Source organism: Megascapheus bottae, chromosome 30, assembly GCF_031878675.1.
Source record: "Megascapheus bottae isolate mThoBot1 chromosome 30, mThoBot2.hap1, whole genome shotgun sequence".
Taxonomy (NCBI): Eukaryota; Metazoa; Chordata; class Mammalia; order Rodentia; family Geomyidae; genus Megascapheus; species Megascapheus bottae.
The window spans coordinates 2,805,648-2,830,497 of NC_143538.1; the positions used below are offsets into that span (position 1 = coordinate 2,805,648).

Here is a 24,850-nt window from a genome sequence, read left to right on the forward strand (position 1 = left end):
CTTCTCTACCTCCTCTTCACCTGCATCTCCCTCACTCTTCCTCCCCCTTTCTTTGCTTTGAAAAAAAATTAATTACATAAGTAGTTCAAGAGAATATTGTCTTACAGATTAAAACGCAGAGGACAGGCTCTGGGCGGGGACCCCTTCCTCTCCCCAAATGGAGAGGCTTTAGCAAGGTCTGCCCCAGCCTTTCTTGTGGATGGGGATAGAGGAACAGAGAAGCCCAGCCACTGTCCCAAGGTCACGAGGAAGTCATCACATTACATGGCATGACCCAGGGACTGTCTGGGAAGGTCTAAAGCTTTGCCCCCTCCCCCTTTTCTTTCCTCTCACCTCCCAATTGCCAGACTGAAGGTTTATGAGGGAGGGATTCTCCTGGTCTTGTCACTTGAAGCTTCTTCCGGTCACCTGGGCCTCATGTCCATCTTTCTGGGTTGATATTTCCAGGGTGTTCTCCTTAACTTGGGTTTGGTTGGGCTACAGATACAGTTTTGTGGTGAAGTGTGCTCGTGACACATGGAAGGTGCTGGGTTTTATCTCCAGAACTTGGGGAGGGGGGTGGGGGGAGAAACAAAAGCAAAGATTTAGGCTCATGTGAGAAAGAAGTCTTCTGAGGATTGCTTATTTATTTTGGGGGGCTGGTTCTGGAGCTTGGACTGAGGGCCTGGACACTGTCCCTTCACTTTTTTGCTCAAGACTAGTACTCTACCACTTAAGCTACCTCTCTACTTCTGGCTTTTTTTTTTTTTGGATGATTAACTTAAGAGATAGTCTCATGGATTTTCTTGCCCAGGCTGGCTCTGAATTAAAATCCTCACATCTCAGCCTCCTGAGTAATTACTATGACAGATGTGAGTTACTGGTGCCCGGCTTAATTCAGATTCAGAGTATGGTGGGTGATTGGTGCCACTCTGACTGCCCTGAGGGTTCCCTGCTTTTCCCTGACTTCCCCTGCCCCCTTCCCCTGCTGAAACTTGACTGCTTGGGAACTGCTGGCACATCTGGGTATCACCGATGCCCGTGTTCTTAGAGGGGTGGGGCGCAGGTTACTGAGGTGTCTGAGGTCTCCAGGGAAGTAGACAGTCACACTGTCTCCTTTCTGTGAATGAGGGCTGCATGGGGGCTCCTGTGACAAGGGTCAGGGCTGAGCCTCTCATGAAGATCAGGGGTCTGGGTTTAGCTTATGTCCAGGATCCGGGCTCCTTCTGAGACTACACTCAGGGCTCAGCTTGCATCCAAGATCAGGGTTTAGTCTGTGATCAAGACAAAGGCTCTGTCCAGTGTCTGAGCAGGGAGTTCTTGAACAGAGGGAGCCTTTGGACCAATCATCTCCCCTTCCTGTGGCCTCTCAGCTTGAATGAGGGTGGGCAAACTGCCCAAACCCCTCAAGCCTGTGTGCTCTAGTTTTTTTTTATTTGTTTGTTTTGCTTGCCCTGGGGCTTGAACTCAGGGCCTGAGTACTGTCTCTGAGCTGCTTTTGCTCAAGGGCCACAGTGCCACTTCTGGCTTTTCCTGTGAATGTGGTACTGAGGAATGGAACCCAGGTCTTCATGCATGCTAGGTAAGCACTCTACCACTAGGCCACTCAGCTCCCCTCCAGTTTCTAGTCAGCCCTCCCTTCTTCCCTAAGCTCTCCCTTCTTCCCTGAGCTATCTGCCTATGGGGCCTCTCTGGGAGGCAAGGTATAAACTCTAAATAAATGGCAGTGCCACTTCAGCCAATGCTAGGTCCTCCATCGAATCTCCAATCTCTCCTGTGATCTCACTTCACCCCCACCCCGCTGTGCTCCCATGATAAGCTGCTGTCTAGGGTTCCTAGCCAGGCAGAGCTGTCTCCCCGCCCCCTTCCGCGCCCAGTGGACTCTCCTCCATCCCCCGCCCCCCCCCCCAGGTCTGATGGTCCTCTCAGCTGTGGGCTCCCCCCTCCCCCATAATTGCGCTGATGATTTTGAATCTGTCTAAGCATTTACCCAAGTGGGTGGATGTGTTATGCCTGCGTGAATGAGGCGCTGAGGAATTAATGCACCAGCAGGGTTGGGCTGCCGAGCCCATTGTGTTCTGGGCCAGGGGAGGGGCAAGCCTGTCCCCCAGGAGACTGGGGCTCCCACAGTGGGGGAGGGGGGAGATGAGGAAGTAGGAGTCTTGCTCCTCTTCGGTTTTCTGGGTCTGGATGGGTGAGAGCCCACCAGTCCCCCAAAGCAGGGGTTTGCCGCCATGCCACTGGCCTGGCACTGTGTGTGCGTATGGCCTGGAGCCCAGGAGTAATCACCTACAGGTAACTCGGATTGAGGGCTGGGAGAGCTCCTTTTCCACAGCTACGGCCACGGCCACAGGCACAGCTGTGGCTTTTCCCACCTACAGAGGACGTGAGGTGCCCATTCTCCTCTCTGGGGACAGGGAAGACCCACCACCCCTTGTGATCTTGATGAAGGGGTGTGTGTCCTGTAGAGAGGCCTCTGCTGACCATCCAGACGTTACCGGCAGGTCTAGACGCCTGGTTGTTTTTAATCACAGACTCACCTAGACCGAATGTACCCATTCAGACTTGTCCGTGTGTCCCCTCCCAGCCCTCCCCTCTGTTGTCCAGCCCTGGTCCTGCTGCGTGACCCCCGCCAACGCACTTCCTTGCCCAGTGGCCAAAGTCAGGGCCCAGCAGAGGCTGAGAAGAGAGCAGAGCTAATTGGACAAATGGGTATCGAACCTGTAATCCTGACCCCATTAGAGCAAATGGAGCCAGCGGGACCCAGGACAGCCCCGGTCAGATAACGGAACTAACGAGACTCGTGCCCTTCTGCCATCCAGGGGACGCCAGCGCATCCCAGGTGTGACCTACAGTGCACAGCCTCTGTGGTAGAGCAGGTGACGGTCTCTCACTTATGGGGGGCCTTGCTGTGCAGGCTTGAGCCTACCCCGCCCCCCACAGCATACTGGGTCACAATGGTATGGCCATGGACGGTTCCCTCCATTAACCCCTAAAGGCCAGCGGGGCTCTGGTGCTGTTTTCTGGGTATGCTGTGCAGAGCTGAGTGTTGTGCATGTTGGGGTGAGGGGGTGTGAAAATGCTACCCTCCTGCAAAGACGCCCCTCAACTCTGCGTTCTGCCCCACCTCTAGGGGTGTTGTTGTCCTGGCCTGTAAGCTCCTAGCTGAGGGTCCATGGGCATGGCAGTTCTTCTAGGGGACTGGTCAGCAGGGCTGCCCACTCTGCAAGCAGCCAAGCAGGGCTGGACTCCTACACGGGCACAGGGCAGAGGGCACAAGCCCCCTTGCATCACAGAGATCATTTCCACGGCGTGGACTGAATTTTCACTTTCAGAAGACAGGCTGGGTTTTAGCAGCTCCTGGAGCCTGATGGGTTGAGCTGTGGGACCTCTGGGGGTTTCATGCCATTTCCATGCCTGCCCCTCCCCACCCCAGGGTGGCCTGGTAGATGCAGTTTTTAGGGAAGCCCTTGGGTGATTCTGAGCCCAGAATCTGGGGTATGCTTCCTGCCTCCACCCCCCCCCAAATCCCTTCTTCCTTCATGTCTGCAGCTCTGATTGCTTCCAGAACAGGGGTGTTGCGGGGGGGGGGGGGGGAGACAACAAAATCCTGTTCAACCTCCAGGCCCAGTGGGGATGGGCCTTCCTCTCCAGTCCTGTTCCCCTTTTCCACACAGGTTGGTGGAAGTCTCGCATACAATTCCCGGCCTGGAGGGAACCTGGCCCTCACTCATTTTCCCTGCTATAGCTGGATGTGTCAGAGACCCATCCCTCCCAGGTGCTCTGAGCCACGCTCACCCCTCACCCCCCAACCCTGGGACCACACGCATCCCAGGGGACCCTGACTGCTTGACTGGCTCCTCCCCTAGCTGTCCCATGGCCTCTGTGGCATGCATTCCCAGATTAGCACTGTCTGGTCTTAGGTTATTCTGTGCCACCACCACCCCCACTTTCCTGACCCAGGCGGCCTCTCCTCCAGTCCAGCAGGGAGCCGTCCTCCCAAATTTCCCCAGAGACTGTGCTCACATGAGTGACTCAACAACAGTGTTCTATTCTTGTTGTATTCTCCCTAGGGGTAGAGCAGGATTCTGGGGAGTGTTGTTGAACTTTTTTTTTTTTAATTTTTTTGGTCTTTTATGTGAATATGCTGACCTAAACTCTTCTCCTATTAGCCCTTTCCCGCAGATGGTCTCAGGTGGGGGAAACTCAGAGAGGTTAGACCACTGGCCTGAGGGAACACAGTATCTTGACAGCTTGGGGCATTGTAGAGCAAAGCAGCTGTCACCTGCTGTGCGAGCGTGTGTGTGTGTGTGTGTGTGTGTGTGTGTGTGTGTGTGTGTGTGTGTGTGTGTGTGTGTGTGTCGCTGTGTGTGTATAAACAGGGGCTCCCGAGGGCTCCAGCACACCAGACAAGCAGTTACCTCACTATCTCTTGCTGTGTCCTAACTTCAAGGAACTCTTCTTCCATAGCTCCCATGGGCTCCCAGAAAAGCTGTTTCTTTTCTCTTTGCCAGTCCTAGGGCTTGAACTCAGGATCTGAGCACTGTCCTTGGGCTTTCAATGCTAGCTCTTTACCAGTTGAACCACAGCACCACTTCTGGCTTTTTCTGTGTATGTGGTACTGGGGAATCAAACCGGGGTCTTCGTGCATGCTAGGCAAGCACTCTACCACTAGGCCAAACCCCTGGCCTGGGAGCTGTCTGCTTTGTTTTATCTATGCTGTTTTTTATTAGACTTCAGAACCTGCCACGTGTAAACCACACATCCATCCTCTTTGCAGTTGGTGATCAGCCTAGAGACAGGGTCTCCCTTTATGCCAACCTAGCAGGATTGTGATTCTCCTACTGGTGCTTCCAGGATAGCCAGGGTCACGGGTCATTGATTGAGATGGAGGCTCAAGGATTTTCACGCCCTGACTAGCCTCAGACTGTGATACTCCCATTTCCATCTCCTAAGTAGCTAGGGTTGCAGGCTTAAGCTACTGTGAATTTTTCTCTTTTTGTGGTTGTTGTGTCAGTCATGGGGCTTGAACTCAGGGCCTGGGTGCTTTCCCTGAGATCTCCAGCTCAAGGCTAGAGCTCTACCACTGAGCCACAGCACCACTTCCTGTTTTCTATGTAGTTCATTGGCGCTCAGAGTCTCACTGATTTTTGTGCCTGGGCTGTCTTTGGACCAAGATCCTCGGATCTCAGCCTCCTGAATAGCTAGCGTGACAGGTGTGAGCCACCGGCACCCGGCTTACTGTGAAGATTTTTTTTTAAACTTTTTGGAAGAGTGTGGAGCTATGAGGCTGAACCCAGGACCTTGTCTATGCTAGGAGAGCATTCTACCTCTGATCCAGGCTTGCAGTCTCTGGACCTTGGGCCTTCGTAAGCCCTGCCCATTCAGCCACCAGATATCTTTGCTGTGTCTGTGACTGTGGGACCACGCAAAGGGAAGGGTGAGGAAGGGAAGGTTCCCTCAGTCTCAGGATGACTCCCGGCAAGTGGCCTAAACTCATCCTGGCTGTAACCAAGACTTCAGCCTAGGCCAAGTCAGGCCCATAAGAAAAGGTTCCACCCATCAGGCAACCATATTTGGGTTCCTATTACAAACCAAATAAATGCTTGTTTACCAGGGAAAGAACATGATGGGAACATTTAGCAAAGAAAGCTCTATATCTAAACAAGCCAGTGCAGAGGCAGGTGCTAGATGCCCTGGGCTTTTGAGTCTAACCTCCTCCCTTCCTGCTGCCAGCCAGCTGGGCTACCTGGAGCCCTGTGAATCTGAGTCAGAGATTTTTGAGGTGGGTTAAAAATAGAGCCGTAGTGGCCAGGCGGGGGTGGGAGGAAGACAGCAGCTCAGCTATTGTTATGGGGGAGACCCTGGGGCCCTGAGGGGAGGCTGAGCCAGAAGGAGGCCATGATGATTGGGGGGGGGGGGAGTGTCATGAACCCAGCCTGTCCTGGGAGCAGCCTGCTCAGCCTCAGATCATGAGCAGGGTTGGGGGGGGGGGCTGTGGATTTTGCTGGTGGCAGGGTACAGGGGCCGGGAGGGGGTTATTCTGCCAACACTGCGCCTGCTATAGGTCAGATGGGAAGCAGCTGGGCTGTGGCTGCAGTCTAAATGTGAAGGTCAGTGGGAAGGGGGAGGGGGGATAAAGGGGAAGGGGAGTGATGCCCGGTCCCTGGTGGAAGGCTCCCTGGTCTCCCTCGGCCTAGAAGGAGAGGAAGAGGATGAGGGAGAAAGAGAGGAGGAGGAGGAGAGGGGATGCATGGTGGCAGGCAGAGGAGGTCCATTCTGGAGGGCTTGCTCTGGAGGAGATGGGCGTGGGTTGATGCCTGGATGGCGAGGGGCGCGTGGTATCTCCGGGCTTTAGGGAGCCAGGGGCAATAGCCACTCAGGAAGAATGGTGGGAAGGTTGCCTGGGTGTCCCGGAAGGCCAGGCGTGGGGAGGATGGACACAGGGTATCCATCACCCAGGGTGACTGAGTTTGTAGTAGGAGAGGCCTGCAGCCCACGTGGCCATGCCCCAGAGGATGACACTGGGAGGCTGGCTGACAGGTGTCAGCTCTGGAAGGATCTGGCAGACGTGTCCACCCCAGGCAGGAAGTGGAGGATGAAGGAGCGAGGGTGCTGGGACAACCCTTGGCCTTGGGAGAGCGGCCTTGTTCTAGAATGGAATGAACATGGTGAGAGAGTGAGGAAGAGGACGAAGGGTCGGCAGGAGAGGCTGGGGGTGGGGGGACAGCCCCAGAGGAGGGAAATATCCCAGGCCGGGCTCCTGTTTCTGTAGAATGGCTAGAAAGTGGGACTGGAGTCAGGCTGTTCATAACCAGGTTCTTTGATCTGCCACATGTCATATGTGTCTCGATGTCCTTGTCTGACAAAAAGTAAACACCACAGTCCACATAAAGTGCTTCAGTTAGTACCCAGCAAATAGAAAAGCTGCTGCTTGTTGTCTTCTGTGCATGTTTGTGTATATGTGTGTATGAGATACAAACTCCAGGATCTCATACTCCCTTTTTCACTAAAGGCTAGTACTCTACCACTCGAACCACAGCTCCACTTCCAGCTTTTGCTAATCTATTGGAGATAAGAGTCTCACGGACTTTTCCTGAGTGCCAGGCCATTTACCTTTCGGGCAATGTCTTTGCTGAACCTTGCGAAATGAAGGTGGATACAGGAATGGAGGGAAATTCTGGACTCAAGAACACAATTTGGAAAGATAATGTGGAGGGCTTGTGTAGTAGAGGAAAGAGAATGGAGGCTGGAGACCAGGGAGGAAACAGAATCCGGGGCCCAAGTGAAAAAGGAGGAAGGAGTTAGAAGGAGCAGCCATCAGGCTCAGGCTTAGAAATCGACATTAGGAAAGCCAGGCCTGTAGCCCTGGTGCTCAGGAAATGAAAGCAAGAGGGTTGGGCCTCTTAGGGAGACCAAGCAATAAACAAAAACCAACGGGGCACTGGTGGTGACTAAAAAGTTTGTAATCTCACTCAGGAGGCTGAGATCTGGACAGAGGTTGGAAGCCAGCCCAGACCCAGGGGGAGGGTGGGGGGAATTCACAAGATGCTATCTCTAATTAACCCATCACAAAGCCAGACTGGGGGTGTGACTCAAGTGGTAGAGCACTCCTAAACAACAATAAAACCCAAAGGGTTCTTCCTAGGAGAGAGAGATGAGACTTGGTAATTTCCCGAGGGAAGGTTGTGAAGAGGGGTCTTGGCGGGGGAGCAGGAATCAGAAGGCGGGGAGACTTTGAACCTGTAATTGAAATGTAGTGTGTGCCTTCCAGCTTGGGAACACGCAAATGCGGAGTCCCACTCTGACTCCCTGGCATCACCCACAGCCGGCTCTCCAGGTGGACAGGTTTTACTGACAGGTGGGAATACAGGTGGGGTGCTAGGAGCTGAGTCTGTGCACTGGGCTGCAGGCAGCACATGGGTAGGTGAAGCTGTCTAGATAGATGGGACCCTGCCCTTCAAGCACCCAGAGGAGCACTGAAACCAGAGCTCTGGTTGGGCTTGAGGTCAGAAGGGTAGAGAGATGCAGGTAGCTGTATAGATATGGTAGGAGGGAGACGATTTCAGGGGGGGGAGGGGAGGTCATGGGGCTTGAACTTGGCCTAGGTGCTGTCCCTGAGCTCTTTAGGTCAAGGCTACCCCCCTATTCTTGAGCCATAGCCCCACTTCCCATTTTCTAGAGGTTAATTGGAGAAGAGTCTCAGGTCCTTTTGTGCCCAGACTGGCCTTGAACCATGATCCTCAGATCTCAGCCTCCAAAGTAAGGTAGGATTACAGGCGTGAGCCACCACGCCCAGCTTGAGGGAAATGATTTTTAAATTCAAAATGATGCCCTTTTCTTTCTTTCTTCTAGCTAACAGGATTTCCTGGGCCTATCATTTGGTTTTGTTTGTGTTTGTGTTGATGCCAGGGCTTGAACTCAGGGCCTGGGCGCCGTCCCTGTGCTCAAGGCTGGCACTCTATCACTTTTAGTCACAGTGCCACTTCCGGCTTTCTGGTGGTTCATTGCGGGTGAGAGTCTCGTGGACTTTATCCTTCCTGGGATGGCTTTGAACTAGGATCCTCAGATCTCAGCCTCCTGAGATTAGCTAGGACTACAGGCATGAGCACTGGGCACCCGGCTAGGGATATCATTTGTACTAAACTGTGAAGTGGTGTGCAAGAAAGTTCATGCTTACCAGATCTCAGATGACAGGCATTGACACCGGTCAGTAACTGTCTGGAGAGGGAGCATTTCACCCAGAAGAGATTTGGGCATGATGTAAGGTGTTAGCAAGGCTTTGTCTGCCTCAGAGGTACCTGAGAACCCGGAGAGCTCAGCTGCCAGGGTCCCATCTTGCCCCAGGCTCCTCATTTGCAGTGTGGTCTTGGACAAACACTTGAGCCTAGGAACCATCTGCAAAAAACAAGCAGCTGCATGTGCCGTCCTGGGGTGAGGGTTGGGGAGTTTGATGAACAAAGGTTGCCCAGCAAACATGGATGAGTCACTTACGATGCCTCTGAGCACTAGGATTGAGGATGAAGAGGAACCAAGGAGGAGGCCTGGTGGACATCTTTGCCAGCTTCCCCGGGCTGGCCAGCTTTCAGCAGGGCTGGCAGGCGTGACGGACGCTGTCCGTGGTGCTGAACTCAAGTTTTGGCTCGAGCCTTGGCCAGGTTTTCGGAGATCTGCGAAACCATCTGGCAAAGAATGGAAGGACGGGGTGGGCTACAAGGCCAAGGGCAGATCCCCCTTCCCATCGCAGGACCCCCTCCCCTCCCGTTCCCCTGAAGACGCCTGGGCCTGCAGGCAGGGATGCCTGACAGCCCCCAATCCCCATCCCCCAGCTTTAGCCACTGGCTCTCCCTCATGCATTGAGCCCCCCACCCCACCCCCTGCTCCAGCCCTTCACCACTCTCTCTTCTCTGGAGAGTTTAATCTTCCATGCAAATCCATGGGGTTTTCATTTTCTCACTTCATAATACAAGGCATAGGTCAGGACATTATGGATCTCAATTCATTTCACCCTTAGGATTTTGCTAGTTAGGTATTGTGATTCCTGCCCCACCTCACCCCCAAACACACGCCAAGGACTGAGGATTGAATGTAGGACTTTTGTGCTAGATAAGCAGATATGCTACCACTAAATGCCCAGTTCTTTTGACTTGTCTTTTGTTGTTTTTGTGCTGGTCTGGGGGCTTGAACTCAGGGCCTGTGAACTGTCCCTAAGCTTCCTTTGCTCAAGGCTAGTGTGTAGAGCACTTGAACCACAGCTCCACTTCCTGCTTTTTTTTGAATAATTTATTGGAGATATGAGTCTTACAGATTTTCCGAGCTGGGCTGGCTTTTGAACTGTGATCCTCGGATCTCAGACTCCTGAGTAGCTAGTGTGATCCACATGCATCTGGCTTATTTTGTTATCCAAACAGGCTCTTCCTCATTCTGATCTCACCATGATCTTACTCATCTCAACCTCCTAAGCACTTAGAGTTTCCAGGTGTGCACGCATCCCCAGGCCTGACTTCTGATTATCATCATTGAACAAATGGGGAAACCGAGGCACACAGAATCGATGACGGCATGGGAATGGAACTGGTGTGGAATCTGGCCTCAGATCCATGTTCCCTCGTCAGGTTCTGCTACACTTCAAGCTCTTATGGGGAGATCCGAGACAGGCAAGGAAGTTTGAACATTCAGACCCCAGCCCAGCTCAAGCACCAGAAATAACTTGAGCATCTGGAGACACGAGATTGAGACAATTAGTCAGAATGTAAGGAAATGGGTGTTTTTGCCTCGTGTAATTTAGTTTTATGAAGACCACTAAATGCAAACATTCTCCTGTTAATTACTGTCTTGAATTTGGTCTGTAATTGAGCGATCTGGAGCTGGGGGTGGGGCGGGGGGGGGTTGGAGCAGCAGGCTGGAGTGGCAGTCCCGCCAGAGTCAGCATTGCCAGCCGCCTTGCGCCCAATCTGTTAATTTTAGAAATTCTTCTAGCCTGGGTGTATTATTAGCTTTATGTACAGGGGAGCACGTGGCCCTCCGTGGCTTCTCAGTGATACAGTGTTAGTTATTTTTTGTTTTTGTTTTTTTATGCTTCATGTTTTCTTTTCCCCAGGAGATTAAATGGACAGAAATGGTGGTGGTGTGTGCACAGGGCTGTTTGCACACTGTGTGTGTGTGTGTGTGTGTGTGTGTGTGTGTGTGTGTGTGTGTCAGTGGCTTACCACAGAGGCTTCTGAGCAGATGTGGCTGCTGCTGAGTGGTGTGCAGGCATCTCAGCAGTGTCTCCAAATCCAGAACATTCCATAGTAGCTAATGCCATTCTCTTAGGCCCCAGGACTCGTGGGCTGATATGATGTTTGCCTCAGGAGGGTGTGGAGGCTGGGGGGTGGGGGACACGAGTGTCCTCAAGGCCTAGTGGGCTCCCGGAAAAGGAGTTGGGCATTATAGGCCTGGGAAGAGAAGCCCCCATGAGATGCCCCTATCTTGAGATCCTCAAGGGCTTGACTCTCAAAGAAGCATTCAAAAAGCTACCTCTGGATGCCACCCTTCTCCTGATCTGGGCCCGGTGGGGCAGCCTTGTGGGCCCCCTTTATTGAAGAATGCAAGGGCAGGGGCAGGGCAGAGAATGAAAAACCTCTTCCAACCTGTCATCCTAGCTACTCAGGACGCTGAGATCTGAGGTTCACAGCCAGCCTGGGCAGGAAAGTTCGTGAGACTCTTCATTCCCCAGTAAACAACTCAGAAAAAGCCAGATGCAGTGCTGTGGTAGAACACTAGCCTTGAGCACCAAGAGGCTCAGGGACAATGCCCAGGCCCTGAGTTCAAGCCCTAAGGCCAGCAGAAAGAGAAAAGAGCCTCTTCCTGGGTCATTTTCTGGGCCCCTCCTCCATGAGAATGCACACGCACACACACGACTTCTCCATCTCCCATCTCCAGTTGGCTCGCCCTTGGCGCAGCCTCCCTTGGCCTCTCCCCTCTCTCCTGGTGACTCCAGTCCTGTGTTTCCCCTCCTCCCCCCCCCGCCCCCCCCCGGGCAGATTTTACTGGGACCTGACCATGCTGCTGCTGATGGTGGGAAACCTGATCATCATTCCCGTGGGCATCACCTTCTTCAAGGACGAGAACACCACGCCCTGGATCGTCTTCAACGTGGTGTCGGATACCTTCTTCCTGGTGGACCTGGTCCTGAACTTCCGCACGGGGATCGTGGTGGAGGACAACACTGAGATCATCCTTGACCCGCAGCGCATCAAGATGAAGTACCTCAAGAGCTGGTTTGTGGTGGACTTCGTCTCCTCCATCCCCGTGGACTACATCTTCCTCATCGTGGAGACGCGCATCGACTCCGAGGTCTACAAGACCGCCCGGGCCCTGCGTATTGTCCGTTTCACCAAGATCCTCAGCCTCCTCCGCCTCCTGAGGCTCTCACGCCTGATCCGGTACATTCACCAGTGGGAGGAGGTAAGTGAGGGGAGCGGGGGAGAGGGACAGGGACAGGGAGAGAGAGTGTGTAATGTAATCCCTCAGAGAGTTGGACCCGGGCTGCCCGATTGTTGCAGGCATACCTTCTCCAAGAGGACAAATGTTAGTAATTTCTGGACTACGATTCTGCCCAAAGGGCTCTGATACACACTATCTCACTTAACAGCAACTATAAGGGGTACCCTGTGGGTGCGTGGAGAACCTGCTTTTCACACAAGGGAACTGGAAAGTGAAGTGATTTTTTTTGTTGTTGTTGTTGGTCCCGGGGCTTGAACTTGGCCTGGACTCTTCGACTCAAGGCTACTCTCCCTGCAGCCACAGCACGACTTCTGGTTTTCTGGTGGTTATTTGGAGACAAGAGTCTCATGGACTTTAGTGCCCGGGCTGACTTTGAACCACAGTCCTCAGATCTCAGCCTCCTGAGTAGCTAGGATTGCAGGCGTGAGCCACCACACCCTGCAAGTGAAGTGATTTTTTTTTTTTTGCCAGTCCTGGGCTTGAGCTCAGGGTCTGAGCACTGTCCTTGGACTTTCTCAAGGCTAGAGCTCTACCACTTGAGCCTCAGCACCACTCCTGGCTTTTTGCTATGTATGTGGTACCGAGGAATCGAACCCGGGTCTTCATGCATGCTAGGCAAGCACTTTAACCACTAGGCCAAACTCCCAGCCCCCCAAGTGAAGTGATTTTTAACCCCCTGGTTACATGCCTGATCCTTGGTGAACCGGCACACAGAAGCCAGCCAACTACAGATCCACACATGGGATGAAGTACTCTAGGGGCTGTATAAACACCGAAGGCTGACAAAGGGCCCCTTGGAGGGAGGGTTGGCGATGTGGGGTCCTGAGTGGGAAGAGCTGGAGGATACCCCGACCTGGATCAAGTGGCCTGTGCTCGTCCTCGGCTGCTTGTTGCTGTGGCGGTGTGGTCTCAGGGTTGCTCGAGCTACAGATTCGGTACAGTGAGTGCAGAAATCAGATTTTGGTAACATTTGGTTGGCAGTGGTTTAGATTGGGCAGCCCAGGAGAGGAGGGTTTGTAAGATTGTTGCGGGGGGCAGGAGGGGGAGCAGCAGGGAGAGCACCCCAGGGAAATCTGAGTCAATGGTGGCTCATGCCTGCCATCCTAGCAACTCAGGAGGCTAAGTTCTGAGAATTGAGGTTCAAAGCTAGCCCGGGTAGGAAAGTCCATGAGATTCCTTCCTCCAGTGAACCACTAGAAAACTGCAAGTGGCGCTGTGGCTGTAAGTGGTAGAGTGCTAGCCTTGTGCACAAGAACTAAGGGCGAGTACCCAGGCCCTGATTTTAAGCCCCAGAACTGGCAAAACTGCAAATGGGTTTTGAAGCACCCTAACTCATTGGTGGGCTGGGCGCCTGTCTCTGGAGGAAAAGATGGGGTGGGTGGCCTTGTTGGGTACATGAAAATGTCATTATCATTACTGAGTACTTGTTGTGGCAACCTCAGGCCAGCCTGGGGCTCTGTGAGGCTCCCCCTTCCCGTCCAGTGGGCGTGGAGAGGGCTGTATCTTCCTCAGTGGCTCCCGCTGAGGGTCACCCAGGCCTCCAGAGTGACACGGGATCTACAGCCCCTGCCCACGCCGCTTCCCCCTCCCCACGTGGCTGACAGGAGGGGCGCTTGGCAGATTGAGGTCACAGGCATTGTAAACACGCGTGTCTCTGAGGAAGTGCCCACACCAGCTCAGCGGAATGGCTCCCTGGCAGAAGCACACTTCTGTGGCTTGGAAAATTTGCATGATTCCTGGTGATACACAGGGCCAGTGACTCACTCAAGGTCAGGAGGAAGGACGGGCGGGAGTCAAGGTGGCTCTCCTGGCTCCCTGGAGGATGGCAGTCCCTGGTCCATGTACTCAGATCCTGATGGGTTTTTGTTGGTGGTGGTGGTAGTGGTTGTAGGGCTTGAGCTTGAAGCCTGGGGCGCTGCCCCTAAACTCTCTTTGCTCAAGGCTAGCATTCTGCCACTTTGAGCCACAGCTCCACTCTGGTTTCCAAATGGTTCATTTGAGTCTCATGGATTTAACTGCCCAGGCTGGCTTTGAACCACGATCCTCAGATCTCAGCCTCCTGAGTAACTAGGATGACAGGCGTGAAGCCGCCATTGCCCGGCCCCTGGTACACTGGAATGCTGGAATGGCACCTTTGAGACTTGACTTAACCCCAGCTTCACACTGTGTGAGTGTGTGGCCTCTGTGCTCTTTTGGCTGTCTGAGCATGTCCTCTTCATCTGCAGAATGGGGGAGGTAGTATTTGATGTTTGTAGCAACCTTCACTCAAAACCTGCTGGAAAGGAGCCATTTAAAGGAGTGTGGCCTAGTGGTACAGTGCTTGTCTCTCATGCATGAAGCCCTGGGTTCCATTCCTCAGTATCACATACATAGAAAAAGCTAGAAGTGGTGCTGTGGCTCAAGTGGTAGAGTGCTAGTCTTGAGAAAGCTCAAGGACAGTGCCCAGGCCCTGAGTTCAAGCCCCTAGTCCTGGAGGCCATTTAAAAGCCAGGCCCTGATGTAAAGAGCCATTAAAAAGCCAAATGCATCTGATGCTACACACGCTTTCTCTGCTGGCCAGGCTGGCCCTCTACTGCATGCTTGGCTCCCATTCAGTTGGGTAGGCCCTTGCTGACCTGCATGAGAACACAGGACCAATAGGACAGGGTGACCCTCAGCTATGGGGCAGACAGCAGGTGGGACTGTGTGACAGGATGGGCTGGAGGTTCCTGAGAGATGCAAAGTGTGGGTCTGCGCTCAGGCCTGAGAAGAGGCAGTATCTGGGACTGGGGTGGGGAGGGGGAAAGTGACCAGCCGGCCCCCTGTGAATTCTGTGAAGGAAGGAGGGGGGCATATTTCCCAGAATGCCTATCCCAGGAGGACATTGGAGACCCTGGTAGCTCCTCATACACTTGGAGCCACTGCCTGGTTTGTCACCAAGGGTGGACAGTAGACGCCTTCCTTCTCAGGCATCAGTTTGTCTCCAGGCCCCAGCAGCCCCTGGAGGCTAGCTTTGCTTCCCACGTAGTTCTGGGCCCTGGGCCACCATCTCCACTCCTCCTCCTTTCTGGCTGCCAAGACCTGGTGTAGCCTGGGCCTTGTCGTTGGGAAAGCAGAGGCCCCAGGAGGCCTCCGGGGGACCCTGACCTGGACACTGCTACTCAATCTAGTTGGCAGGCAGGGAGATCCCAGGAGGCCAGATGGGGTGGCTCTCTGCCCTGCTGCCTCAAGTGCACCCTTATCTCTCCTACCAGCTGCAGAGGAAATTGCTTTGAGCTGATTTTTTTTCCAGCCATGCACAACCCTGAACCCCTGGGATTGGACTGGGCTTTCCCAGCTGGCCTCAGGAACCCCATCCCCGGGGCCTTGACAGCCCTCCCCTGACCCCAAGTTTCTCTCAGGCTCAGCTTGCTGAGAGGGGGGCTGGGAGGGGGGCCCAGATCACACCAGGGCTTTGATCTCTCTGCTCCTCCCTGGACTTCTATTTCCTCAGCTGTCAGTATGCTGGTGTTTTCTGAGGCTGTGGCCCCCCCCCTTTCCCCCAGCTCAGGCCAAGTATCTCTTGGTATAAAGCAGAATGGGGTGTTAGCCGATCCTGAGGTTGTGCTTGTGGCTTAGAGGTAGGTGTAGCCAGGTGTGTTCTTCCTGGCAAAGCAGCAGCGTCCTGAGTCTTCTGACTCCAGGCCTTGGCTGTCCACTCAGACCGACATACTAGGTCAGAGATGTCAGGGGCTCTAGTGGCAGGGCAGGCCAGGAGAAGACGGGTACTGGCAGGGCTACCAGGGCTTTGTCTCTGTCCCAGGAGATCTAGGTCACCAGCCTCCTGGCCCAGCCTCCCCCAGCCAGCCTCCTCCCTCCCTCTGAGGTGTGAGCTTGTTACAGGCTATTGTTAGAAACCCTGGTTGCCCCCCCCATACTTCCCCCTTCAGATATTCCCCTGCAGGGCCCAACAATCCTGAAGACCCATTCTAGAAGCTTCTGGAGGCAGGATGCCAGGCCTGAGCAGCTGAGTGGATCCTGGTCCCTCCTCCTGTGGGTCTTGAGGCCTCCAGGGAGAAGTAGGGAGTGGGCCTGAGGGTGGGGATGCCCTAGGAAGGGACCCCCTGTAACCCCAAGTCTGGCCATGGTGCACCTCTGGCCTTAGATTGCAGATACTAGTTCCTGAGATGTGGGGGAAGGTGAATTGTTTTCCTCGAGGTGAAAGTGAGGCTCTGGGTGGGAATGCCTACAAGTGCAGCTTGACTGTCAGGCTTCCAGTGCTGGGAGAGAGAGGGAAGGAAAGGCACCTACTATGTGCAGCCTTCCTCCTGGGTGTGCCACATGGACAGGATTCCTTCCGATAGCCAAGGCAGATATAGGAGTTCACAGCTGGTGACCCATTCCACAGAGGAGGAGACTGAGGCTGGGGAGGAAAGGCGTTTGCTGGTGGCAGTGGTGGTGGCTTGCCAGTGGGGGGAGTGGGCGTGGCCTCCCAGAGTGGGCAGAGTCTGCAGAGGAAGTGCTCAGCTCAGAACCCCTCCCTCCCCAGGCTGGGGGAAGGGGCGGAGAACCAACATCGTGAACACAAGTGTTAATGAAAAATAAAGAGCAGGGCAAATATTGACCCACTGCTGTTGACTGGCGGGTGGCGGGTGGCCCCAGCCCATGGCCAGGACACACAGCCTCCAGCAGTGTCTCCCAACAGCAGCTGACCTGGTCCTCAGCAACCACATCCTGGGCGCTGCCCGGTGCTTGGGGATGCGGCCAGTAGCGCCCTCCTGGAAGCTCAGATGCTGCCATGGGGATCTGCAAGGCTCTGCAGTCCAAACCTCACACCTATCCCCCTCCCAAGGCCTTCTTCACCTCCCAGTGGGGGCCCTTCCCTGCGCTGTGTCTTCCCAGCCCACTCCCCCCCCCCCATTCCCAGTCACCTTCATGTTTGCCACTGAGCTGCCTGCAGATGCTGAGACTCCGCCCCATGCATCCTGCCACCTTCCACAGCTGCATTGGTGACACAGGCAGAAGAGACACCGTCTTGGAAGATCAGAAAAGGAAAAAACAAAATGTAGACAAGGAGAATAGAAGACATTGCATGAAAACAGGCTGGTCCTAGTGCTTCTTTGTCTGAGAGCCAGAGCAGCTGGTAGAGAGGAGCTGTGATTGGAGCCAGACTGTCATGGTCCTGGGTTTGCTTTGCCTCCTGTACAATGTCCGTTCATTCATCTCAGCCTCTGCACGGACTTGCAGGCGATTAGCAAGTATTTCAGAGGCCTCCTTGCTAAGCATAGAGAAATAGAGAAGTGCACTAATACAGGAAAAAACTCTTATAGAGTAGTTATACCAGTTAGTAGATGTCGGTTTATCATCATCATCATTATTATTATTATTATTATTATTATTTGGGGTTGTGGGGTGCTGTACCACACACCGCCAGGCCTTTTTGTTTGGGGGTTTTATTTTGTGTGTACAAGTACTGGGGCTTGAACTCAGGGCCTCCAATTCTCACTTGGCTTTTGCACTCAAAATTAATCCTCTACCACACCTCCACTTCTGGCTTTTTTTTTTTTTTTTTTTTTGCCAGGCTTGGGCTTGAGCTCAGGGCGTGAGCACTGTCCTTGGACTTTCTCAAGGCTAGAGCTCTACCACTTGAGCCTCAGCACCACTTCCGGCTTTTTTCTATATATATGTGGTACCGAGGAATCGAACCCGGGTCTTCGTGCATGCTAGGCGAGCACTTTAACCACTAGGCCAAACTCCTGGTCCTGGCTTTTTTTTTTTAGCTCACCCTCCTGAATAGTTAGGATGACAGGCAGGTGTCACCAATGCTTAGCAGTTAGGCCACTTTAAGAAAAAAAAATCCTCTCTGTGCCTAGATCTCCTGCTCCTCTGAGTTGCTGGGATTATAGACCAAGTGCTACCACACCTGGCAGTAAATGCCAGAGAGGAAATGAATCACACCCAGAGTCCTTCCCAGGGAGGCTGGGACAGAGCAGCAGGGCCTGCTTCTCACCGGGGTGGACGGGGCAGGGAGTTGGAGATGCTTTCCATGAAATGGTGAACCAGAGATGGAGCAGAAGGAAGGACACACAACAGGTGGAAATAAGCTAAGTATTGAAGCGAGCAAGAACTAGCTGGGGCAGTATAGGACACAGCCAGGGCAGCTGCAGGAGGGGATAGTGAACAGTCAGAATCCGTGTCACCATTCCAGGAGGGGGAGGTGGGCAGGGGCACTGGACGTGTCCACCCCGCCATACCGCGCCACCGTCTCCCGCTCAGACCCTCAGGATTGGAAGGAGCTGGAGGCAGAGGCCAGGGCCCCCCAAAGTGCTACCATCCTTGACTCAAGTCAAAAAAAAAAAAGAAGAAAAGCCCAGCTTGGTGACTCATTCCTATCATCCCAGCTATCCCAGCTATGCAGGAGGCTGAGATCTGAGGATTGTGGTGCAAAGCCAGCCCAGGCACTATAAAGCCAAGAGACTCTTTATCTCCAATTAATCACTAGAAAATGGGAAGTGGGGCTGTGGCTCAAGTGGTAGGGTGGTTGACCTGAGCTGAAGAGCTCAGGGACATCGCCCAGGCCCAGAGTTCAAGCCCTATGACCCACAAAAATTAAAAAAAAATAAAATAAAAAATAAAGAGAGCATTGCTACTTACACATGCTAAGTGAAGATTAATTATTAATCACAACTTAGCAGTTCATTATGGCTTGTAATTTATCCAATACCTCTTTCCTCAGCATTAAGTAAGTACTTTTTATGTATAATTTAATCTTTTTGACAACACATTCAGTTAAGACATTTTTATCACTATTTTCCGGATGACAAAGAAACCCACAAGCCAGGCGCTGGTGGCTCACGCCTGTCATCCTTGCAGCTCGGGAGGCTGAGATCTGAGGATCCCTGTTCAAAGCCCGTCTAGGCAGGAAAGTCTGTGAGACTCTGATCTCCAGCAAACCACCAGAAAACCAGAAGTGGCGCTGTGGCTCAAAGTGGTAGAGCGTTACCCTTGAGCTGAAGAGCGCCCAGGCCCTGAGTTCAAGCCCCATGCTTGACAAAAGAAAAGGTATCACAGACTTTCCTGTCTAGACTTGCTTCAGATGGGGATATTCCAAGATCAGCCTCCGAAGGAGCTGGGATTACAGGCGTGAGCCACCAGGCCTGACTCATCTCTGGGTCTTAGGTCTTCTCAGACTGTGCCTGGACTACCCTGGGCAGGCAGTCTCTTCCCTGTGACACTCTCCTAGGAGACCCTGTGCCGATCCCAGGCCAGAATCATCTCTCTGGGACCCCACAGCGTGTAGTCATCCTTCTTTGGGGGCTCGGGCCCCAGTGCTGTTCCCTTGGGTCCAGCTGGTGGAGGAGGTGGCCGAGGGGCAGGAAAAGTGGTGCCTGCGCCCTCACTCCGTGCCCCGGCCTGCAGATCTTCCACATGACCTACGACCTGGCCAGCGCGGTGGTGCGAATCGTCAACCTCATTGGCATGATGCTGCTGCTGTGCCACTGGGATGGCTGCCTGCAGTTCCTGGTGCCCATGCTGCAGGACTTCCCGCACGACTGCTGGGTGTCTATCAACGACATGGTGGTGAGTGTGCCCCACACCAGCCGTGGAGAGCAGGCATGATGGAGCCCTACGGCTCGGTGACCACTCCGGGCCTCAGAAGCCATGAGGAAAAGCCACCCCCCCCCCCAGCCCTGCTTTGGGCAGGAGCAGCCCCCGTGGAGGCAGGACCCCTCCCCCCCCACTTCTAGGCAGTGTGGCTTGTTTGGTCTGAAAGCAAATCTCTGGGGCCCCAGGGGAGGGAAAACTGTCTCTGGAAGAGATGAAAGAGACCCCAAGGTCTTCCAGCATCCAACAGGCCTTTGCAAAACAGTCTTTTGATGAGCTAAGTGTAAATGAATCGGCTGACCAGGCCTGGGGGTTGAACCTCCTCCTCCCCCCTCCCCAGAGGTTCAGCCTGTGAAGCCAGCAGCTTTGATAGAGGAGGCAACCTGGGTGTGGGGGGGGGCTGCCTCTGGGCTCCCCAGATCCCTTCCACCCCTGGGAATGAGCTAGCTCTGCCCACCTGCCCTTTTCTGAAACTTTGTTCAAGGCCAAGTGCTCAGCTTTGCCCAGGGCGGTTGACCTTGAACTTGGCCTTGGGTTCTGAGGCTCCTGGGCTTGCTGTCCTCCAGGTGCTGCCTGCAGCCCGATGCTACGGGAGTTCTAGGGGCTCTGGGCAGGGGCCACGGGCGGCACACTGTCTTGGGTTTCTGCCAGTGGGGAGGGGGCAGGTGTGTGTGTGTGTGGGGGGGTTCATGGGTGACTCCTCCTGAGAGGCCCGTGCCCTCTGGATGTGAGGGGGACAGGCCCATGATGCACTGCATTCGGAAGTGGCTTTTCTGAGCTCATGTTCCCACCCCCAGCCTTCTTGGCCATACTGCCTGGCTTTGGAGACAGAAATAGCCAGGAGTCTCATCTCTACCTCCCCCCCCCCCTCCTCCTCCTCCTCCTCCTCGTCCTCCTCCTCCTCTGCAGTGTACCTCTGGGGCAGTGAAAGCAGAGCTAGTGGGGTTGGGGTGGCGGGGGGTTAACTTCTACTTGAATCATCCAAGGACCATCCTGACTGCCTGGCTGCCCCTCCCTCCCAGAGGAAAAGTCTCTGAGTAGGGATCTTTTGGCCAGCAAGGGACAGCAGGGCGACTGAGCCTGCAGAACTTGTTACTCAGTCAACAGGCTCCAGGCCCAGGCCTGCTAGGGGGCAGTGAATCTCTAGGGGCCTTTCCCGCCCCTGGCCCAGCTCGTTCACCCCGGTCCCCCACCCGTCCACAGAACAACTCGTGGGGGAAGCAGTACTCGTACGCCCTCTTCAAGGCCATGAGCCACATGCTGTGCATCGGGTACGGGCGGCAGGCACCCATGGGCATGTCTGACGTGTGGCTCACCATGCTAAGCATGATTGTGGGCGCCACCTGCTACGCCATGTTCATCGGCCACGCTACCGCGCTCATCCAGTCCCTGGACTCCTCTCGCCGCCAGTACCAGGAAAAGGTAGGCTGGGGGCTTGGCCAGAGGGAACAACACAGTAACGGTTAGCCCCGTCTGCCTCCAGGCCCGCAGGTGCCAGCCCTGTCTGTGATCCAGGCGGTGGGGTAGCACAGGGACAAACTCCATCACCTCCCTCCCTGGCCTTGCACTCCTAAAGGTCATTGTGTGCATGTTGTGCGTGCACGCACATGTGTGCACCCATCCTGGGGCTTGAACTCAGGGCCTGGGTGCTGTCTGCTCAAAGCTGGTAATCTACTACTTGAGTTACCACTCCAATTGTGGCTTTTTTTTTTTTTTGGTAGTTCATTGGCCGTAAGAGTCTCACAGATTTTCTGTCCCGGGTTGGCTTTGAACCACAATCCTCAGATCTTAGCCTCCTGAGTAGCTGGGATTATAGGCGTGAGCACTGGCACCGGGGTTCCATCAGTGCCTTCTTACCTGTGCCTGCCTTTCCTCCTTCCATAGGGTTTTCTGTCTCTCTACTTGAAGGGGGCCAGTAGGTGTCTCTGGGTCTTTTTTTGTTGTTGTTGATTGTGAGACTTGAACTCAGAGCCCTGAGCTCTTCAGCTCAAGGCTACTGCCCTACTTGAAACCGCCACTTGCAATTTTCTGGTGGTTCACCGGAGATAAGTGTCACAGAGTTTAGGGTTTGGGCTGGATTTGAACCACAATCCTCAGATCTCAGCCTCCTGAGTAGCTAGGATTATAGACATGAGCCACTGCATCCCGATCTCCTGGGTCTTTTAGGCCTGTCAGTGTTTAGCAGGTCCCAGTTCTTACGTGGCTCACTCAGTTTCCATGACGGTCCTCTGGGTTTCCCTTCCTCCCCGCCCTCCTCCCGCTCCTCCTCAGCTGGCCTCTTCTCCCACAATCAGCTGCCTCCCGGCAGCGGGCCTCTCCCTTTAGTCCATCCCAGCTGCGACCCCAGGCCACTGCAGCAGCTTTGGAAACTACCTTGGCTGAGAGCTGAGGCCTCGATGAGGCTGCCTGGGGGCTCAGCCTCACTTGTGGACTAAGCCAGCACGGACTTGTTACCTGTCTGTGAGGCAGACGGGGTGACAGGCGTTTGTTCTCTCTCAGGGTTTGTGAAAGGAAATATGAGTCAGACCCTTGCTGCTATATTGACACAGTGAGCTGTTCAGTGTTCATAAGCATGGCAGCCATTTCTCCGCCACTCCACTCTTCACACAGCAGTGCTCCGGGCATGGTGGTCCAGACCTCTAATCCCAGTGCTCAAGAGGCAGGAGGATCCAGAGTTTCAGATCAGCCTGGTGACAAAGCAAGACCCTGCTGTCACAAAACAAATACACAAGGCTCCTGGGGTTCTCACCTGTCACTCCAGCTATTCAAGATGCTGAGATCTGAGGACTGGGGTTCAGAACCAGCCTGGGCAAGAAAGTCTGTGAGACTCTTATCTCCAGTGAACCACCAGAAAACTAAAAATGGCACTTTGGCTCAAAGTGGTAGAGCCTTGAGCAAAAGAGCTCAGGGACAGCGCCCAAGCCCTGAATTCAAACCCTATAACTATTACCAACAAAACAAATCAAATGCATGCAAATGATTTATATGCAAAACTCTCCAGAGTGTTTACCTTGTTCCCGGCACTAGATGTGTTTTCTCAGCCAGGCATTTAAGGTGCAGTCCCTGCCTCTCTCATGTTCAATTTGGGCCTGTCCCCACCCCCCTCTTCTCAGCTTCTCTCCCTTCCCCTATGGCCTAGGCAGGCTCCCACCTAGGCCTCACCTCCCTTCCTTTGGCCTGACAACTTTCTCACACCTCAGCCTAACCTAGGCCCCCACCCCCACCCATGTGATTCCATGGCGTCTGCTGTCATCAAGCACCCTTGACTCCCCTGTACCACTTCTTTCGTTGTTGGTGGTGGTGGTCATGGGGCTTGAACTCTGGGCCTGGGTGCTATCCCTGAGCCTCTTTGTGCTCAAGGCTAGCATTCTACCATTTTGAGCCACAGTGACACTTTCCAGGTTTTCATTGGAGACAAGAGTCTCATGGGCTTTCCGGCCCAGGCTGGCTTTGAACAGTGGTCCTCAAATCTCAGCCTCCTGAGTAGCTGGGATGACAGGCGTGCGCCACCCGTGCTGGGCCTCTGTATCAATTCTTCACCCACAGCTGCGTGTTTAACGTAACATCCACTGTCCCTGCCCGGGCCATGAATCCAGAGGACAGGGCTCAGCTGCGGTGTTCTTCTCATGGAGCACAGAGTAGGGCTCTGGTGGATATCCTGTTCCACTGCTGCCCCTTGGTGGATCGATCCACAGATGGTATGAGGGCCCAGGGCCACACGGAGAGTTAGGATAGCCTGTAGAGCCCGAGTGGGCTTGCTTTGGGGAAGCAGTGGGAGGAAACAGTGGAAGAGAAGGGAAAATCAGCCAGGCTGGGCGTGGTAGCTCACGCCTATAAACCTGGCACAGCAGGGGAGGCTGCGTGGAGGTGACAACCTTTCCTCTTGCCTCCCTGACTCACAGTACAAGCAGGTGGAACAGTACATGTCCTTCCACAAGCTCCCGCCCGACACCCGGCAGCGGATCCACGATTACTATGAACACCGCTACCAAGGCAAGATGTTCGACGAGGAGAGCATCTTGGGCGAGCTGAGCGAGCCGCTCCGAGAGGTGAGCTGGCAGGTGGGGTATGGGGGGACTGGGCGGGAGAGGGGGGCAGCGTCCCCTCACTCCACCCCTCACCTCCTCCTTCCTGAATCCCAACTGGGCGCCCTCTCCCCCCCCTCCCCGCAGGAGATCATTAACTTCAACTGCCGGAAGCTGGTGGCCTCCATGCCGCTGTTTGCCAACGCCGACCCCAACTTCGTGACGTCCATGCTGACCAAGCTGCGGTTCGAGGTCTTCCAGCCCGGGGATTACATTATCCGTGAGGGCACCATTGGCAAGAAGATGTACTTCATCCAGCACGGCGTGGTCAGCGTGCTCACCAAGGGCAATAAGGAGACCAAGCTGGCCGATGGCTCCTACTTTGGAGGTGAGCTGGCTAGAGGGGGGCACGCCCCCTCCAGCCTGGGTTCCTGGTGGCTTTAGACACAGCTCCAGAGGCTGGGGTTCTGTTGAGGGTCCTCTTCCTGGTCACAGATGGGTGCCACTGTGCTGTGGCTCTCATAGAAACAGAACACAGTACCCTGTCTCTCTGGTTTCTTCCTAAAAGGGCACTGATTTTATTTATTTTTGTCGATTGTGGGGCTTGAAGTCAGAGCCTGGGCACTGTCCCTGAGCTTTTTTTACTCAAGGCTGGCGTTCTGCCACTTTGAGCCATAGCTTCCCATCTGGTTCATTGGAGAGAAGTCTCAGGGACTTTCCTGCTTGGGGTTGGCTTCAGACCTCAGTTTCCATAGTAGGATTCCTAGGATTACAGGTGTGAGCCTCCAGTCCCCAGCCACTTCATCAACTTTATGAGGGCTCCATCCCTAGGACCCAGCCACCGCCCAAAGCCCCACCCCAAGAGGAGTGTGGAGAGAAGGGCAGCCTGACACCAGTGCGGTAGGGGAGGCGTTCGTGTCTACTGTCGCTTCAGCTTAGGAACGGGGCATGGAGGGCCCGTGAAGCCTCTGCACCAAGCAGTGGGCCTCAAGGTCCAAGTGGAGGAAGCCCTGGTGTGTTTCCCATGCTGAGTCCTCCCGTCCTGGCAGAGATCTGCCTGCTGACCCGGGGCCGGCGCACGGCCAGCGTGAGGGCGGACACTTACTGCCGTCTGTACTCGCTGAGCGTGGACAACTTCAACGAGGTGCTGGAGGAGTACCCCATGATGAGGAGAGCCTTCGAGACCGTGGCGCTGGACCGCCTGGACCGCATCGGTGAGGGGCTGGACGGGAAGGGGGCGTGGGGTGGAGCCCCTCCCCGCTCCTCATCTCCTCCCGGCTGGGGCCTGAGCCCTT

At 54.5% G+C, this 24,850-nt stretch overlaps 1 protein-coding gene across 1 annotated transcript in view; it reads left to right on the plus strand.

Moving 5' to 3' along the window:
- The window catches only part of Hcn4 (hyperpolarization activated cyclic nucleotide gated potassium channel 4), a 32,399-nt gene that overhangs the window by 5,937 nt on the left and 1,612 nt on the right, over nt 1–24,850 (plus strand). The window contains exons 2-7 of the mRNA XM_090321580.1: nt 11,505–11,928; nt 19,345–19,506; nt 20,734–20,952; nt 23,433–23,579; nt 23,703–23,943; nt 24,605–24,769. Of these exons, the coding sequence (XP_090177706.1) occupies nt 11,505–11,928; nt 19,345–19,506; nt 20,734–20,952; nt 23,433–23,579; nt 23,703–23,943; nt 24,605–24,769 (1,358 nt within the window). The remainder of the gene's footprint in view (nt 1–11,504; nt 11,929–19,344; nt 19,507–20,733; nt 20,953–23,432; nt 23,580–23,702; nt 23,944–24,604; nt 24,770–24,850) is intronic.